Here is an 18,565-nt window from a genome sequence, read left to right on the forward strand (position 1 = left end):
CCAGAACATTCTGTTCCTAGATCATGAAATGTTCCACACAGGTGAGCAAGAGGGCAAAGAATGCAGGGGGATCTACAACAATTCAAACCAACGCCCAGTAACCTACTCTTCAAAAAAAAAATAATACATTTATGTTCATTTTATTGGACATACCAATATTCTATATTGACGGAGCAAGCAGAAGATCAGGGACCTTTTGTCAGAAGGTTAAAATAAGCAGAAACTAGAAAAATAACCTTTAAAAGCATCTGAGGGGAAAAAAAAACAAATTACTGCAAGTCGTTTGTGGTGACAGCCGATGATAAATATAATTGCAACGTACATCAGTACATTGAATCAAGCATTTAATAAGTAGATATAAAATCTGCTCTTCTCTGACCTTTTTCTACCCACTCGTGGGCATGACCTATAGAGTCTCATCAGGTCTGAAAATGCCCTGTTCCATTTTTTACGCGATCAGAAAACAGGCGATCAGAACAATATGCCATTTTGTCTTTTTCTAGTCTTCAAAGAAGATGGATTCCACTCCGGGGAAACCCAATACCCCAAAAACGTTCCTGGTTGACCGACCGAAAAGCCAAAGAAATGGATCATTCAGGATACAATCCCAGGACGAATTCAAGGGTTTTGCGATCAATTAAAGCCAAAAATGTCACTTCTTTCTAAACGACAGTATCGGAATCCGAGACCAAAGTCCACATCTTATAGGAAAGGCATCAAATTCACATGCTTGTCAGTGCAGATGGAAACAGCATCTATGCAATCCTGAGTCCTTCCAGGAAAAGATCTGCCTACAAACCGTTCTCTAAAGCAAAGCCAACCACAGTTAACGGCTCTTGTAACCCTTATGTAGCTATGGCACCTATATTCCATAGGCAAAGTCAGGAACGTTACGTGTTTATTGATTGAATATTGCAAACATTCAGAGGCTAAAAGCCAGCCAATAAAAGCAGTTGAATATCCACACTGTTGTAATCGCATGCTGTTATTCTTACAATTTTCTGTTTTCCCCCCACCTAATTAAACCCTCCCAACTGTGCGCACACAAGATCTCAACAGATTAAAAATAACAACAGTAAAGATGCAACACCTGTGCATTTAAAAAAAATAATAATGTTTCCAATTATTGCCAGTGGCTTCTAATAGGAAAAAAAAAATCATCACATCCATTTCCTTGTTTACTTGATATATACATATATATATAAAACAATGCCCCAACGTTGCCCCACTCTAGTCCCTGATGCTCTCCAGAGCTTCACATTTTGTAAAGTCACTCACCATGAGTAAGCTGAGAGCAGATTCCGACGTTTTCTGCGTAGCCATTTCTTTCGTATAAATCCTCTCCTAGATGCAGCCAGTGCTGGGCCTTCCTCTCAAGGGCGAAGTGTCCAGCAGCACACACTCTGGCAGTCTGGAAGCACAAACATCCAAAATCAAGCTCGGAGGGAAAACCGTCAGGGAGGAGACCAAGGTGCCTACGAAACCAAAAAAAAAAAAAACAACAAACCACCAAATCCTGCAAAAGAGAAACGAAGCTTGAGCTAGGCCAGATTTTACAGAGGAGGGAGTAAATCAGGATGCTCGCAGAAGAGATGAAAAATAACAGCCACAGACCAGCATCTGCAGGATGTTTAAAAAATGATTTGCACTCAAGCAAAAGAGGAGATGATGACACCTACCTCATAGATCAGGTTAAAATTACAGAGCTTCACGTTCTCGTACGGTGTGGGATGCAAAATTAAGAGCTTTGCCCTGTCAGAAGGATAGCAGGTGAAGCTTGCACCACCCTTGAGCTTCTCCTTTGCAAAGGTGCAACAACACCCTCCCCCCCACTTCCAAAAATGAGAATCTACCGCTTGCAAAACCAGGGTCTCCTTCTCTTCCTCAAAGCACCGGTGCCTCCCTATTTCGAACGCGAGCATCTGCATAATTCTGGGATGAGCAATGACAGAGCAAAAGCCCAGAGCAACAACAATTACCTTTATAACACAGGGACGACAACTGGGGTTCGGGGTTGACCCCTTTCACCTTATTGAAGGGAGGGGGGGAAAGAGAAGTATTTTGCTTCCCTGAAATGAATTCAGCTCCCCATGGAGCTAACATGCTCAGGGGAAACATGTAATTACACAGCCTGCCCTTGTTAGCGTTCAGATCACAACCGGCTGCAACACACACACTCCGGCTGCAGCATTGTGTCTTCCTCTTGGGCTTCCAGACAGAAAAAAAATCACCTTCCAGGGCTGGAGATCATGAAAGGCACCAAGATTTATGAGCCCAGATCCAAAGTTTCTCATTTGGGACACAGATATAGGTGGGGAAGGAGAAGCAACAGCAACAAAGTGACCTAAAAGGACAGAATAACAAGAGTTCAACAGATTAACAGACTTGGAAGGGACCTTGTAGGTCATCTAGTCCAACCCCCTACTCGAGCTGGAGACCCTCTTACCATTTCAGACAAGTGGTTATCCAGTCTCTTCTTGAAAGCCTCCAGTGATGGAGCACCCACAGCTCCTGAATTAATTGTCCATGGATTAATTGTTCTGTCAGGAAATTTCTCCTTAGTTCTAAGTTGCTTCTCTCCTTGGTTAGTTTCCATCCATTCTTGTCCTGCCTTCAGGGGCTTTGGAGAATAGGTTGACTCCCTCTTCTTTGGGGCAGCCCCTGAGATATTGGAAGATGCTATCATATCACCTGCTATCATATCCAATTCCTGCAACCGTTCTTCATACGTTTTAGTATCCTGTCCTCTAATAACCTCATTGATTCTTTTTTTAAAAAACAAATAAATTCAGTGATTTATCCAAAGCTCCCTTTTTTGGGGGCCTCAAACTGGTTTCCATGAGAAATATCTGCCTCCATGTTGGAACGCTGAAGAAAATAGGATTTGCCTGTGTTAATTGGTGGGCAGGTGAGACCCATAAATGTTAACGGTCTTTAGGGCCCTCAGGTGTGTTCCCAGAAAGGAGCCAATCAATGAGCATCTGGAGGGACTCCAATTCCCAGAATTCCAGAGTCAGCATGGTGATTGCTGAGAAATGCTTTGCTGAGAATTCTGGGAGACGAAGTCCTCTTTTTTTTCTTTCAGCATCTTCTATTGGAAGTTGGAGTTTACCAATGTCCTTATGATGTTACTATCAAAGAATAGAAGAGAAGAAACAGAACGCTGTATTTTCTGCCAAACCAAGGACATATTGTACATTGTTCAGCAAAGATATATACAGGTAGTCCTCGACTTACGACCACAATTGAGCCCAACAATTTTTGTGGTGAAGCAAGACGTTGGTTAAATGAATTTTGCTCCATTTTACCACCTTCCTTGCCACAGTTGTTAAGTGAATTGCTGCAGTTGCTAAGTTTCCACATTGACTTTGCTTGTGGGAAGGTCATAAATGTGAATCAGTTGCTAAGGATGTGAATTTTGATCACGGGGCCATGGAGATGTTGCAACGGTCGTGAGCATGGAAGGCACATTTTTCAGTGCTGTTATAACTTCAAACAGTCACTAAATGAATTGTTGTAAGTCGAGAACTGCCTGTATTATATTCCAGGGTTGAGTTTCCCTTGAGTCTTTCCTTGTATTACGTCTGTTGGGTATTTCAATTTTCTTCAGGCAATATTTGTTCCTTGGAGAACTATCTCATTTCATACAGTACATGTTCAACCCACATCTTCAAAATCTATTCTCAAGTTACTAGGTCATTAGCCAGACTGTTATACATATTAAAAAAAAAATTTTTTTAAATCACATCTGGAAAATACGTGGTGTTCTGAAAAGAAGGACCAGGGGTGACATGATAGCAGTCTTCCAATATCTCAGGGGCTGCCCCAAAGAAGAGGGAGTCAAGCTATTCTCCAAAGCACCCGAGGGCAGGACAAGAAGCAACGGGTGGAAACTAATCAAGGAGAGAAGCAACTTAGAACTAAGGAGAAATTTCCTGACAGTGAGAACAATGAATCAGTGGAACAACTTGCCTCCAGAAATTGCGAATGCTCCAACACTGGAAGATTTTAAGAAGAGGTTGGACAACCATTTGTTTGAAGTGGGGTAGGGTTTCCTGCCTAAGCAGGGGGTTGGACTGGAAGACCTCCAAGGTCCCTTTGAACTCTGTTATTCTATGTAAGTTGTTGGTAGTTGTGGAACCGTCTCTGCAGCAGTGAAGGCATCACCTTCAGATGTTCCTGGGACCACCTTGAGTTCTGGTGTAATGGAGAGTCTCCATCTAGCCGCCCTGAGTCTTCGGAGAGGGGTGGGATATAAATTTAATTAATTAAATTAAATTAATTAAATCCACCCACATGTGGTTAGGATTTTGAGGAACAAAACCCATCATCTGCACTTTGTGGGACTTGATAAAATAAGCAATAACCGATTTCACTGGGCAGGTTTTTGTAGATCTTTAGAGATGCATTTTATAAGGCAGACCCCAAAATACACGCAGTTCTTGACTTACAACAATTTGTTTAGTGACTGTTCAGAGTTACAACAGTAGTGAAAAAAGTCACTTAGAGGACCGTTTTTCATATTTACGACGTTGTGGCATCCCTCATGGTCACATGATCCCCATAATCGAAATTCAGATGCTTGGCAACTGGTTCGTACTTATGACGGTTGCCATTTCCTGGGCTTCCATGATCCATTTTGCAACCTTCTGACCAGCAGAGTCAAGGGGGAAGTCAGGTTCACTTAACAACCGGGTGACTCACTTAAGAACTGCACTGATTCATTTAACAACAGTGGCAAGAAAAATTGTAACATGGGTCAAAACTCCCTTAACAAATGTCTCACTTAGCAACTGGAATGTTGGGCTGAATTGTGTCCGTAAGTCCGTAAGTAAGTAACTATCTGCATTGAATTTTTTAAAAAATTCTTTTTATCTTACTAACAGGGTTGGAGGTGGTTTCCCCCCCCCCCCTTTACAGATAATTTCTTTTCTTTTTTTATATTTACACATATGCAATCTTGCAAAAGATCATCATATCGTCTCTCTAGGAAACTTAAAGGTTTATTAGTATACTGGGGAAAATATTTTAATCCCTGTAAAGTCGCTAATTTGCAACATAAAACCAGAGAATTAGTAAACCAGCGAACCGGCAGGGAGAAATTAATACTATGGAAGGTTTATAGCCAGGGCCTAAACAAATCGTAACTATTTATCACTCAAAGCATTAAAGAATTGATGTATGATCTTTAAATGGCATAAAAGGTTTTTGCAGGATATGAACGCAGAAAATGGGATACATGAGACGGATTCTATTAATTTTAATCCTTAGGAGTGAAATATAGGCAGTCCTTGACTTTCAACCACAACCGAGCCCAAGATTTATGTTGCTAAGTGAGAAATTTGTTAAATGATTCTTGCTCCATTTTACAACTTTTCTTGCCACGGTTGTTAAGTGAAGCCCTGCCGTTAAGTTAGTCACACGGTTGTTATCTGGCTTCCCCATGGTCAGAAAGGCAAAAAAGGGGATGACCCCGGGATGTTGCAACCGTCATAAATATGAGACCGTTGCTAAGAGTGTCAAAACCAGTCGTTTTTTTTCAGCGCCGTCGTAACTACAAAAGTCACTAAAGGAATTGTTGTAAGATGAAGACTACCTGAAAAAGCCATCCTGATTCCTCAAACTCATTTCCAACCTTGCTTGCAATGGAGAGATTTGTCCTGCGTTTTTCTGGGCCATCCATTGAACTTCTAACCACGATTGTACACGAATTCTGGATTGTCCCTTGAACTTCCTCGCTATGGGAAGAATCCAATTTTAACCCCTCTAGAGCTCACAGGATGCTGTCCATCAACTCCAGTCCTTCTTTGACTCCGTGCCAATCTCCTTCTGTCTCGCCCATCAGACGAGCTGTTTCCAACCGCTGCTAAAACAGGTGATTATCCCTTCCCCATCGGTATGGAAATTCCCATTAATGCGCCATAATGCACGGGGTGTAGAAAGCATTGTGTGGGGGGTGAGGGGTTTCCAGGCATTTTATTCTATTCCTCATTTCCCCACCCCCACCCACCCGTATCAATCACGGCTGCGTGGTTCCTGAATGTGAACAGCAAGACACCAGCAAATCCTCCCCCACCCCAATTCCCCCCCTCCCTCCTCCTCCCGGGGTTGACAGAATCTGTGCATTTCCGCGTCTTGTGGGAAATCAATCAAGAAGCAGGATTTGCTTTGTACGCAGATTAACACTCGATTCTCCAGACAGGGGGGGAAAAGCTGCTATTCATCAGGTCTCAGCTGGTCTCAACATCTGGCCACCTTGTCAGATGTGAAACAAGAACCAGGCCTGGCTAGGAGTGGCGTCAGGAGGCCTCCAAGAAATAAATAGCAAAGCTGGGGGAAAAAAACACCACATAGTAAAGCCACGGCCAAAGGCTTCGGCTCTCCTGACAACGTTCATGACGTGACTAGAGAGGGAGAGAAGCTCAGCTCAAGAGATTTGATCTACTTTACAGCAGTAATTGTGTCCACACAGTGTATTAATCCATGCTTCTCAGCCCTGGTGTGCTGACTTAGCCCAATGCCTGAGTTTGTACAACTCCTTGTGCCATAAGCTAAGCAGCCTGACTGTGTATGTGCCCTGGAGGTTTGCACAGTGCAATATGTGGATGGATGGATGGATGGATGGATGGATGGATGGATGGATGGACGGACGGACGGACGGACAGATGATAGATAGATGATAGATATGGATGGATGGATGGATGGATGGATGGATGGATGGATGGATACACAGACAGACAGACAGACAAACAGACAGATGATAGATGATACATAGGGATGGATGGATGAATGGATGGATGGTAGGTAGGTAGGAAGATAGATAGATAGATAGACAGACAGACAGACAGACAGACATGGATGGATGGATGGATGGATGGATGGATGGATGGATGGATAGACAGACAGACAGACAGACAGACAGACAGACAGACAGATGATAGATAGGGATGGATGGATGAATGGATGGATGGTAGGTAGGTAGGAAGATAGATAGATAGATAGATAGATAGATAGATAGATAGATAGATAGATAGATAGACAGACAGACAGACAGACAGACAGACAGACAGACAGACATGGACGGATGGATGGATGGATAGACAGACAGACAGACAGACAGACAAACAGACAGATGATAGATGATAGATAGGGATGGATGGATGAATGGATGGATGGTAGGTAGGTAGGAAGATAGATAGATAGATAGACAGACAGACAGACAGACAGACAGACAGACATGGATGGATGGATGGATGGATGGATGGATGGATGGATAGATAGATATGCTAGAGATAGGATTGATATAGATAGCAATATCACTTAGACTTATATACCACTTCATAGTGTTTTTACGGCCTTCTCTAAAGAAATACTGAATTCTAACCACGACTCCTTGAGTTCCATAATAACAATTGAGCCCAACATTTCTGTTGTTAAGTGAGACATTTGTTAAGTGAGTTGTGCTCCATCTTACAACCTTACTGGCCACCATTGTTAAGTGAATCACTGCAGTTGTTAGTAAGTGAGTAAGGTCGTTAAGTGAACGCAGCTTCCTCCTTGACTTTGCTTGTCGCAAAAGGGGATCTGCAGGACAACCATCATAAATATGAGCCAGTTGATACCAAGCGTCTGAATTCTGATCACGGGACGGGACCCTGGAGATCCTGCAAAATCCCCGAACCCTTGTGAACACCCTTGTACAATAGTATTGCTGCTGTCAATATGTACAGTAACAAAGTTCCAATTTTTTTCTCCAGTTCTTTTTTCCAGTAGTCCCAAAAGGAAAAAAAATCCGGTTTCATTTCTGTCTCCATTTTCAGGATTTTCTGTATTAGGCTATGAATTATATTCCAATTTTTTTTTTTTTTGCTTAAAGCTAATTGTTGACCAAGAATATAATTACTGTTTTTTTTTTTATTGTAAGGGGTGGGAGGAGGGCTTATTTATTTTTTAATGGACTTCTACTGTTTGCCAAACTCCAAGCCTCTCACGCATAACATCTCTAATTCACGACGCATCCCAGGCAATCAGGCTGTTCTTGTCTTCTAAATATAGCCGAATGGTAATAATTTGGTTCGAAAGCAGGAAAAGTGGTTTGTGGGCACCGTGCCATCTGCATACGGAAGGATGAAGGAGTGAATTATCGTAGACCATCATCGGAGTATACGTGCAACATTTACGTCCATTTATATCCGCTGCAGAAAAAAAGGGAGGTGGGGGGAAGCTCGTAGCAACCAATCAAGAAGGCAGGAAGCATGCATTAGTATTCAGAAATAAATGCAGCTGGTAATAATCACTTGCAAATTGCTTTATTAAAAGCAGACTGAAGAAGGAACCCACGCTAGCCAGGATTGTCTCGCCGCGACAAACAATTTGCAAAGCAATGATAAGTTTTAATCACGCTACAAGGCGTTTTAACAATAATCGCCCTAATCGAAGCCACTTTGGGACAATTCGTTTTATTTTATTTTATGCCAGAACTGCTGCAAAAAAAAAAAAAAAAAGCACCAGTGATCATCATTTGAGCCATTTCGGGTTTTTAATTATCCCCGCTGCCTTTCATTTTCATAGAATCTGAGAAGGCAGAAGAACTGAACTTCTGGACAAACAGCGCATGAGATGGAAATAGGTAAAAACGTGGTCCGGAAAGTAATATTGATGAAATGAAAATTTGTTTTATTTTTTTATTTTGCTTTCACGCAGCTGACATTATCTATAGATTGCATCATTCATTTCTGGATGTCTATTTAATAATAGACTCGTTCTTCTGTCACATAAAACAGAGAATGTAGTCCCCTCTTGACTGGATTACTGCAATGCCCTCACTAGGGGGCTGTACTTGAAGACTATCCTGAGGCTTCAGCTGGCCCAGAACACAGCAGTTTGAGCCATGAGGGCTGCGTCGAAGTTTTTTTCTCTCTCTCTCATGACACCTCTACTTTGAGAGCTGCCCTCACGACAGGTAGTCCTCAATTTATGGCCGCAATCGAGCCCAACCTTTCTGTCATTAAGTGAGACATTTGTTTAGTGAGTTTGGCCCCATTGTACAGCCTTTCTTGCCATCGTGGTTAAGTGAATCTGAGTTTGCGTGTCAGAAGATCGTAAAAGGTAATGACACGGCCTTGGGAGACAGCAACCGTCATAAATACGAATCCGTTGCTAAGCGTCTGAATTAGGATCACGTGACCATGGGGTGAGAAATGCTGGACCAAGCAAGGTTTTTCATCCGGATGAAATCTGGGTACCAGTCTTGTAATCTTCATCCCAACTTCTGAAGATTAGCAATAGCACTTAGACTTATATACCGCTTCACAGTGCTTTTACGGCCCTCTCTAAGCGGTTTACAGAGTCAGCCTCTTTCCCTCAGCAATCTGGGTCCTCATTTTACCCACCTGGGAAGGATGGAGGGCTGAGTCAACCTTGAGCCTGGTGAGATCTGAACTGCCAAATTGCAGGCAGCTGGCAGTCAGCAGAAGTAGCCTGCAGTACTGCACTCTAACCACTGCGCCACCGCGGCTCTTGAAGATTGCAAGAATCCCTTCTCTTCCACCTTCCAAAAATTTGGGAGATCGAAAGGAAGGTTTCCCTCCTTTGGGGAGAAATAAGAGCTTTTGCCGTATAAAAGATGGATGGTAAAAAGAGGATTTTTGAAGCCGGAATGTCATATTCTCCCTATAGTTAGCTTTATATTTTTCCTAGCCAGCTTCGTATTGGAGTTCAGCATGTCTGCGTCTCTGACATGTTCATAATGTGTTAAATGAGTCAAGAAATTGCATTTTACTCAAGCAAAGTTGATTGGACTTAACACAGTGCTGACATTTCTGGTTTGGGGAGGGCAAATTTAGTCTTGAGGGGCATCTAAGATGCAAACTTTAGCCGGAAATCATGGGAGGAGGCACTTGCAAAGGAGAACTAAAAGAGATCAGCAAGGAGTTACAAGCAATCCTTCAATTATGACCCCAATTGAGCCCAAAATTTCTGTTATTTGCATGAGACACTTGTGAAGTGAATTTTGCTCCATTTCATGACCTTTCTTGCCACGGTTGGTAAGTGAAGCACTGCAGTTGTTAAGTGAGTAACCAGGTTGCAAAGCGAATCTGGCTTCCCCAGTGACTTTGCTTGTCAAAAGGTCGCAAGAGGGGATCACATGACCCCAGGACACGGCGACTGTCATAAGTATGAGTCAGTTGCCATGCTCCTAAATTTTGATCATGCAACCATGGGGATGTGCAATGGTCATAAGTGTGAAAAACGGTCATAAGTCACTTTTTTCCAGTGCCATTGTAACTTCGAACATTCACTAACGTCATAAGTCAAGGACTACCTGTGCTTTCCAATTCAACAAGAACCATCTAAATTTGATTGCTTAATTCAGAATGATTTTATAGGCAGTGAAGAAAACAGGGAGGGAAAGGTAAAATATTTTTTTAAATATAAAATTTTAAACCGCTCATAAAGTCATCAAAAGGAATCCTACACACACATATACACATATTCATATTATATTGTACAGTTGAGTAATTGCAGTTGAAGTGGGGAAATGGGAATATGAATAGGTAAACTAATATATGTATGCTATTTTTTTAAAAAAAAACACCGCTATAGTCAGGGCACCTGGTGGTAAAATGCTTCTTCCAATCTAGAAAAATGGGTACTTTCTAATTACTCATCTTTACAAAAGGTAACATACCAGGAAAATATCTTTGCGCTGAGTTCATCCTTGCACAATCACAGCTTGAAATGATGAATCAATTGCAACCCACTCACGTTAACAACGTTTTCTGTTGTGTACCAAAATCAGAGAAAGAATTAAAAACTAACAGGCAAGATTACAGTAGGAAAATGCTAGCAGCACCTCTTTCTACCTCTCCTAATCTAGAGGGGAATCTAATAATCCTGGGCAAAATATTATTTGAATACATTTCACATTCAGGAGACTATTTTTCCGTGTGAGCTTTTCTCAGAACTTGCCAGAGGAAAACCGAAATGGATGCCATGCGTTCAGATCAGCTTTAGAATAGCTCTTTCTGAAAGAAATAAGGATGATATTCACTAAAATGTCAAAGTCGGTTAAATGAGTTTATAAACTGGAATTGGGATTTCGTTCACCTGGGCTCCAGGTTCCCATTTTGCTCATTTAATGCTCCTTGACGCAAATAAGATTCAGCACAATTTTTTTGCAGGTGTTCTGATGGTGGATTGGAAGAAAGGATTTTTTAAAATGTACAGTAGGTTTATCCTGCCAATCAAAGACCTTTTTAGATGACGATGGATGATAATGCTGACAGAATAACCGAGTTGGAAGGGACCTTGGAGGTCTTCTACTCCAACCCCTGGCTGAAGCCGGAGACCCTGTGCCATTTCAGACAAGTGGCTATCCAGTCTCTTCTTAAAAATTTCCAGTGATGGAACATTCACAACTTTTGGAGACAAGTCATTCCACTGATTAATTGTCCTCACTGTTAAGAAGTTTCTCCTTAATTCTAGGTTGCTTCTCTCCTTGGTTAGTTTCCATCCATTGCTTCTTGTCCTGCCTTCAGAGGCTTTGGAGAATACATTGACCCCCTATTCTTTGGGGCAGCCCTCCAAATGCTGGAATACTGCTATCATGTCACCCTTAGTCCTTCTCAACTTTTACAGAATAACAGAGTTGGAAGGGACCTTGGAGGTCTTCTAGTCCAACCTTCTGTTCAGGCAGGAAACCCTATACCATTTCAGACAAATGGTTGTCGAATCTCTTCTTGAAAACCTCCAGTGATGGAGCTCCCACAACTTCTGAGCTGAAGGCAAGTTATTCCACTGATTAATTTTCCTCACTGTCAGGAAATTTCTCCTTAGTTCTAGATTGCTTCTCTCCTTGATTAGTTTCCACCCATTGCTTCTTGTCCTGCCTTCAAGTGCTTTGGAGAATAGGTTGACCGCCTCTTCTTCACAATGATGATGACGATGATGTCTATTCCATCATGTCCAACTTCCCATCTTGCACTTCTTCTTTGAGTTGTTTGATGCTCTGGATGCACCTTTGATGGTGTCCAGCCACCCACTTCAGCCTGGTTTCCTTCTACCGCTTCAAAACCAATGAATTCCCCTGCATGACGTGGCCAACGATAGCGAGGTGCAGTTTTGTGATTGCATTGCTAAAAAATGGGCGCTTTGCTACAGAATTTATTTTTATAGTCCTAAATTGCTTCCACAAAAAGTAACATTAAGCACCATGCACCGGTGTGCTTTTGGGAAACAGGTGCCTATGACTAACTATCTCGAAGTATCTATAAATATATTTAGCAAAGTAATTTTAGCAAGCGTGTCACATTGCCAATGGCGCTTATTAAAAAATATCTCGATGGAAGCAAACTCATGTTTTAGGAATAACGAGCCTAGCTCAGAAATATGGGTTGTGTTTGAATAACCATAATTGCATGTATAGAAAAGATTTATTTATTCCTTTTTTTAGGAAAAAAAAGGAATTGCTTTTATGAATAGCTGCAGCAGAAATTTAAATCCAGATTTTTTTTTCATGTATTTAAAGCAGATACGAAATGAGCAACGATAAAGTGTCCATAAACCTATACTGTGCAATAGGAAGGTAACCAACTATGGTTTACTCAGCTAGCTGTCAAATAGTGGTTTAGGACAATAGTATGAATTTAGTCATTGTCTCCAACAAATTCTTTAGCTGTCTTGGGCCATTAGCAGTCATTTCGCAAGTGAAGAAAATGGCACAATTTTAATCACGAGGGAAATTTGAGAACTAAGGACCAATAGCTTATGACAGCTACTCAAGGGCATTGATAGAAGGAAGTTTAAAAATTAAGGTGGCAGCTATAACTGCCAGATTGACCCCCCATTTTGTATGTCTATATCTATATCTATATTTACATCTATATCTATCCATCCATATCTATCTATCTATCTATCTATCTATCTATCTATCTATCTATCTATCTATCTATCTTCTATTACATACATCTATCTATCTATCTATCTATCTATCTATCTATCTATCTATCTTCTACTATATCTATCTATCTATCTATCTATCTATCTATCTATCTATCTTCTACTATATCTATCTATCTATCTATCTATCTATCTATCTATCTTCTACTATATCTATCTATCTATCTATCTATCTATCTTCTACTATATCTATCTATCTATCTACCTATCTATCTATCTATCTATCTATCTATCTATCTATCTTCTACTACATCTATCTATCTATCTATCTATCTTCTATTACATACATCTATCTATCTATCTATCTATCTATCTATCTATCTATCTTCTACTATATCTATCTATCTATCTTCTACTATATCTATCTATCTATATATCATCTATCTATCTATCTATCTATCATCTATCTATCTATCTATCTATCTATCTATCTATCTATCTATCTATCGGGTTTCAATCATTGGTCGTGGCCGCCATCTTGATTTTTGATTCTCTCCTCAATGAATATTCCCACAAGAAGTTTATTGCTGTTTGTTTCATATCTGCTCTAAATACGTGAGCAGATGCTATTAAAACACAATTCCCATCGTTCTGACTCCATTAACGTTCGTTGTGGTAATCCCCAGTATGGCACTTGATACACAAGTTTGAAAAACACTGCCGTTTATGAACTTCGTTGTTGTACTTTGATTATTTCTCTCCCACTTTGTCAGTGTTTAGCCCCGTGGCTCACGAGGGCATCTTACATGAGCTAAATTACTCAAGAGGGCCAAATTAAATGTGAATTACTCTTGCTTGCTACCCTGAGGGACTATCTTGATTTGGGACTGTCTGTCAAAACAATTGCCAGAATCCCTGATGCTTCCTTGTCTTTACCAGATTGTTTTCTTGTTTCAAGAAAATTGCAATCATCACTGGATTGTGGTTCTTTTGTTCAGCATTCAGCATCCGATCCCTTTTTAGATTTTAAATGGACAGGGGCCGAAGCATTTAGAAGCAAGGAAGATGAAATATGAAGCTTTTCGGAAATCTAACCGAAAAATAAATAAATAAAGCTTTAGGAAGTCCCCCAAATAATCCTGGCCCGCTTCTTACCTAGAGGCAACGAAAGAGGTTGCAAGTCATTTGAAACAGAGAAATAAGTTACTGAGTTTGCACAGAGAAATAAGCACTAGAGACAATAAAGCTTAATTAGTAACACAGAGAGAGAGAGAGAGAGAGAGAGTGAAATTAAAATTCTAACTTAGTTTTGTGCCTGGACAGGTTTGTCTATTCTTTAGAGGCAAACAGATGTCCAATATAAAACCCTTCTTCGTTTTTTTCCTCAGCTTCTTGTCTATTCCAACCTCAAGGGTTACTTCACTTCTTTTACTAATTGTGGCTCTCAGCTTCTGCTTTTATTTCTAAAAAGACAAAAAAAAAAAGGTTACTCTCCAGGAGACCCAGAGCTAGGAGGATCGGCAGGACAGAAAAAACCATGAGAATTCAAACCCAAGGCTGAAATGTGATAAAACGTCATAAAACGGGGCAAAATTCACTTCACGACAGAATGTTCTGTTGTTGTTTTTCAAAGTGACAATAAAGCTATTCTATTCTATTCTATTCTATTCTATTCTATTCTATTCTATTCTATTCTATTCTATTCTATTCTATTATAAAGAGAAATTATCTCTATGGCCAAAATGTTATTGTCTATTCTACTCTGTTAAGAATACCAAGCACGCTTTCATTTGCCTTCGGTGATTCCATAGTTCAAGATAATCTGCACCAGAGGGTAATTCTGAGGTTTTTGTTGCATCTGTTTCATCATTTATTATACAGGCTTTTTTGCAGCAACAGGAGAGAAATAATATTATTTAAACCTGGAGGACATGGGTCTACGGAGAGAGACATGAATAAAACGCCAACTCTATGAATGCCAATAATGTCCCACATCAAAGGAGAAATAATGAGAAAATATACCAATCTTAAATTAATTTTCAGGCCGAATGCAATATTCAGGGTTTTTCTTTTTAGCATTTAGCAAATTTTAATTCGTTCTTAATTTATTGGGGTGTTTTAAATCTGTCTTCGGCCAAATTGTTTAATTCGGTTTTATTCTGTTTTTAAATTTTGTATTTATGTGTTTTTATCTTGTGGCTGTTCACCGCCCTGAGTCCTTCGGGAGTAGGGCGATATATAAATCAAATAAACTATAAACTATAACTATAAATTATTTTCTTAGTGGTTTCTTTCTGCAGAATTTGCAGAAAAGGGTCAGAGGAAGCCAAACCTTCTCAGCACTTAAGCCCAAAACACTGGTTATCTTTTGCTAGTATTATCTTCTTCCTGGACTCTTGGCTTTGTTAGAAAATCTAAAAATTAACAGCTTGGTCAGCATTTTCATACCATAAATACCTAACCTAGGTTATATATTTAAAAGCTTTGTTAAATGAGAGAGGAATTCTATCGGTGGTGGACATTTAGCTCAGATGCAAGCCCTTTGTTAACTTTGATTAATTTATTAGTTTGCTGTCAGTCAGATCTGATTCCTGGTGACTATATGAAATAGCAATATCACTTAGACTTATATAAAGGCAAAGGTAAAGGTTCCCCTCGCACACATGTGCTAGTTGTTCCTGACTCTAGGGGGCAGTGCTCATCTCTGTTTCTAAGCCGAAGAGCCAGCGCTGTCCGAAGACATTTCTATGGTCATGTGGCCAGCATGACTCAATGCCAAAGGCGCACAGAACGCTGTTACCTTCCCACCAAAGGTGGTCCCTATTTTTCTACTGGCATTTTTTACGTGCTTTCGAACTGCTAGGCTGGCAGAAGCTGGGACAAGTCATGGGAGCTCACCCCATTACGCAGCACTAGGGATTCAAACCGCTGAACTGCCAACCTTTCGATCGACAAGCTCAGCATCTTATCCACTGAGCCACTGCTTATATATCACTTATATACTTATATACCACTTCACAATCCTTTACAGCCCTCTCTAAGCGGTTGACAGAGTCAGCCTATGGCCCCCAAACAATCTGTCCTCATTTTACTGACCTCGGAAGGATGGAAGACTGAGTCAAACTTGAGCCAGTCAGGATCAAACTGCTGACAATGGGCAGAGTCAGACTGCAATATACTGCATTCTAACCACTGATCCACCATGGCTCTTGTCTGCTATCTCAACTGTCTCCCAAGGACAACGTTCATTAGATTGGGACAACACTTATGGTATATCAGAAGGTTTGAACTGAAGACAGTGAGAGACCCAGGAAGTCAAAGCACCAAAAGGCAACTTCTTGATAGTCTTTTTCCTCCATCAGTTTTCTATGTTCCTATGTTTCTATTTAAACAGTGGCAAAATGACATGTCCAGATTTATATGGCCAGGAGGGAGGGGGGATGGGACACATGTTAAATATACGATTGTCCCAGATGGGACAGAAAGAGGAGGATTTGCGTGTATCTGATTTTAAATTGTATTTTGCTAGCTCCTATTTAGTTTGGATGAAACCACAGCTTAAGAAATAAGATACTTTTAGATCTCGAAGTTCACGGTCCGAGGTTTGGATGGCATGGTTATGTATGGTATAATAAACACAGATTTTAAAAATCATTATATTTGGGGATCTAAATATGAATTTATTATATGAATATGGAATAGATACAAACCCAGGCTATGCTCAAAAAAAACTTTGATGGTCTCAGGTCAAGAACTGTTTCATAGAAAAGGAACAATGAGGAGAGAACATTGTGAAAACCTGCTAGTGTAAGAAACCGGGGAGCTTAAAATGAAATTAAGAGAATAATTGACTGCAGAAGGTTTTAATTTTCAGTGCTTCTCATATACACAATTAAGAGAAAGATCTAATCTAGATAAAAAATATCTGTAATAGAATGTGATAAAATGGAATTTGAAAGTGGCTTGGAATGAACAAGTGATTGCTAAAATATACTTTTGTTGAGATTTGAATAACAGAATAACAGAGTTGCAAGGGACCTTGGAGGTCATCTAGTCCAACCCCCTGCTCGAGCAGGAGACCTTATCCCATTTCAGACAAATGGCTGTCCAATCTCTACTTAAAAACATTCAGTGTTGGAGCACCCACAACTTCTGGTGGCAAGGCGTTCCACTGATTTATTGTTAATTGAAACGGAGGAAGAACAAGTTAAAGAATTTATGCCCCAAGAATTTTGGTTAAAATATTCAAATGGACCAAGGGGAGAGAATGTGATTAAAAAGTGTGAAACTCACTTTGTCTTACAATTTAAAAGAAAACTTTTTAAAACCGATGTAGTGTTGGTATGTGATGCCAGGGGAATTATCTAAGATATATAAAGGTATTTCTAATCACTGATGGAAATATAAACAAACACGGACATTTTATCCTGCATGGTGGACCTGAGTCAAAACTATAAGATCCTGGGGACAGATCAGAGGTGGGTTTCAGCAGGTTCTGACCAGTTCTGGAGAACCGGTAGCGGAAATTTTGAGTAGTTCGGAGAACCAGTAGTAAAAATTCTGACTGGCCCCGCCCCCGTCTATTCTCTGCCTCCCGAGTCATAGCTGATTGGGAGGAAATGGGGATTTTGCAGTAACCTTCCCCTGGAGTGGGGTGGGAATGGAGATTTTACAGTATCCTTCCCCTGCCACGCCCACCAAGCCATGCCACACCCACCAAGCCACACCCACAGAACCGGTAGTAAAAAAATTTGAAACCCACCACTGGGATAGATGTATGTAACGTGAGGCAGAAAGTTTTAAAAATTAGCATCCAGATGAAAACGAAACTTTTCTTATTAGGACTTATGGACATTCAGCTAAAAAAAAGGCTCCCAGTGATTAATTTTATATATGGTACCTGCTACAGAGTTATTATGAGCACACAGAGGGATGGCTAAAAATGGAGGACTGGCTTACGAAGACAGCTGACTTTGCAGAAATGGCTAAATTGACTTGGAGGGAACTAAGCTACTTTTAAAATAAAATAAAACTGGCAACCCTTTACAGACTTTTTGCTGAAAATGGATTTTAAAAAATGAACTGCTGTTTTCGGGATTTATTGATTAAAAAGGTCTGTTTATGGGAAAAGGGGAATTAAATGGATGCGATCTGGGAAGGCAGAGATGCTAATTGCTAGGTTGGTAATATTGCAAAGATCAAAAGTCACTTTTTTAGATATCCCTTTTCTTGCCTTTTTGGGGTTGTTCTTTTACCTTTACTTTTTCATATATTTTCTTCTTCTTCTTCTTCTTCTTCTTCTTCTTCTTCTTCTTCTTCTTCTTCTTCTTCTTCTTCTTCTTCTTCTTCCTCCTCCTCCTCCTCCTCCTCCTCCTCCTCCTCTTCCTCCTCCTCCTCCTCTTCTATAGTTTTTAAAAAATCTTTTGTAAAATCTTCTTTTAATAAAAAAAATATTCATAAAGAAAGAAACCCAACCGTAGCTATAAACTATTACTGCTTTGTTGCTTCTTAAGAGGGGTTACCTTGGACCTCACTGACCAGCCCAGCAAAATCTTATGAGCTAGGATTGAAGAAATAAAAAAGTCTTGTGAGGTTATTTCTAAGCATCTCCAAACGTATAAAATTAAAAGCTCTTTTCAATAGTCTCAGATCTGCACTTGAATTT

General features: G+C 40.3%; 1 protein-coding gene across 1 annotated transcript in view; it reads right to left on the bottom strand.

Annotated features, from left to right (window-relative positions):
- The window catches only part of FRMD4A (FERM domain containing 4A), a 363,743-nt gene extending 362,332 nt beyond the window's left edge, over positions 1-1,411 (bottom strand). The window contains exon 1 of the mRNA XM_060694938.2: positions 1,279-1,411. Within this exon, the coding sequence (XP_060550921.1) occupies positions 1,279-1,323 (45 nt within the window). The 5' untranslated portion in view covers positions 1,324-1,411. The remainder of the gene's footprint in view (positions 1-1,278) is intronic.
- Positions 1,412-18,565: the final 17,154 nt, after the last annotated feature.

This window comes from Pantherophis guttatus, chromosome 7, assembly GCF_059756535.1.
Source record: "Pantherophis guttatus breed Tessera chromosome 7, ASM5975653v1, whole genome shotgun sequence".
NCBI lineage: Eukaryota > Metazoa > Chordata > Lepidosauria > Squamata > Colubridae > Pantherophis > Pantherophis guttatus.